Below are 225 nucleotides of genomic sequence, written 5' to 3' on the forward strand. Positions count from 1 at the left end.
CCCGCCGATAAACTCATGACAATCGCGACAAATCAGAGTTTCGACAACTTCTTAGTGAAATATTTAGAAATTGGTCATTTGCATGCAAAAACAGTCAACGGAGTACCCGTCGAGGAAGCTGCGCGCAAATCTCGCGAGAACCTTATCAGAGGTAATCTTCTGAAAGAAAGAAAGAGAAAGAGAGAGAGAAAGAGAGGGAGAGGGAGGGAGGGAGGGAGGGGGGAG

General features: G+C 47.1%; 1 protein-coding gene across 1 annotated transcript in view; it reads left to right on the forward strand.

Moving 5' to 3' along the window:
* The window catches only part of LOC116850317, a 14,260-nt gene that overhangs the window by 6,972 nt on the left and 7,063 nt on the right, over positions 1–225 (forward strand). Inside the window, 1 exon segment of the mRNA XM_032828450.1 lies at positions 1–151. This exon segment is cut by the window's left edge and continues 86 nt beyond it. Coding sequence (XP_032684341.1) covers positions 1–151 — 151 coding nt within the window.

This window comes from Odontomachus brunneus, unplaced genomic scaffold (genome assembly GCF_010583005.1).
Source record: "Odontomachus brunneus isolate Ranch 3 - 2012 unplaced genomic scaffold, Obru_v1 Obru_scaffold_005, whole genome shotgun sequence".
Lineage (NCBI taxonomy): Eukaryota > Metazoa > Arthropoda > Insecta > Hymenoptera > Formicidae > Odontomachus > Odontomachus brunneus.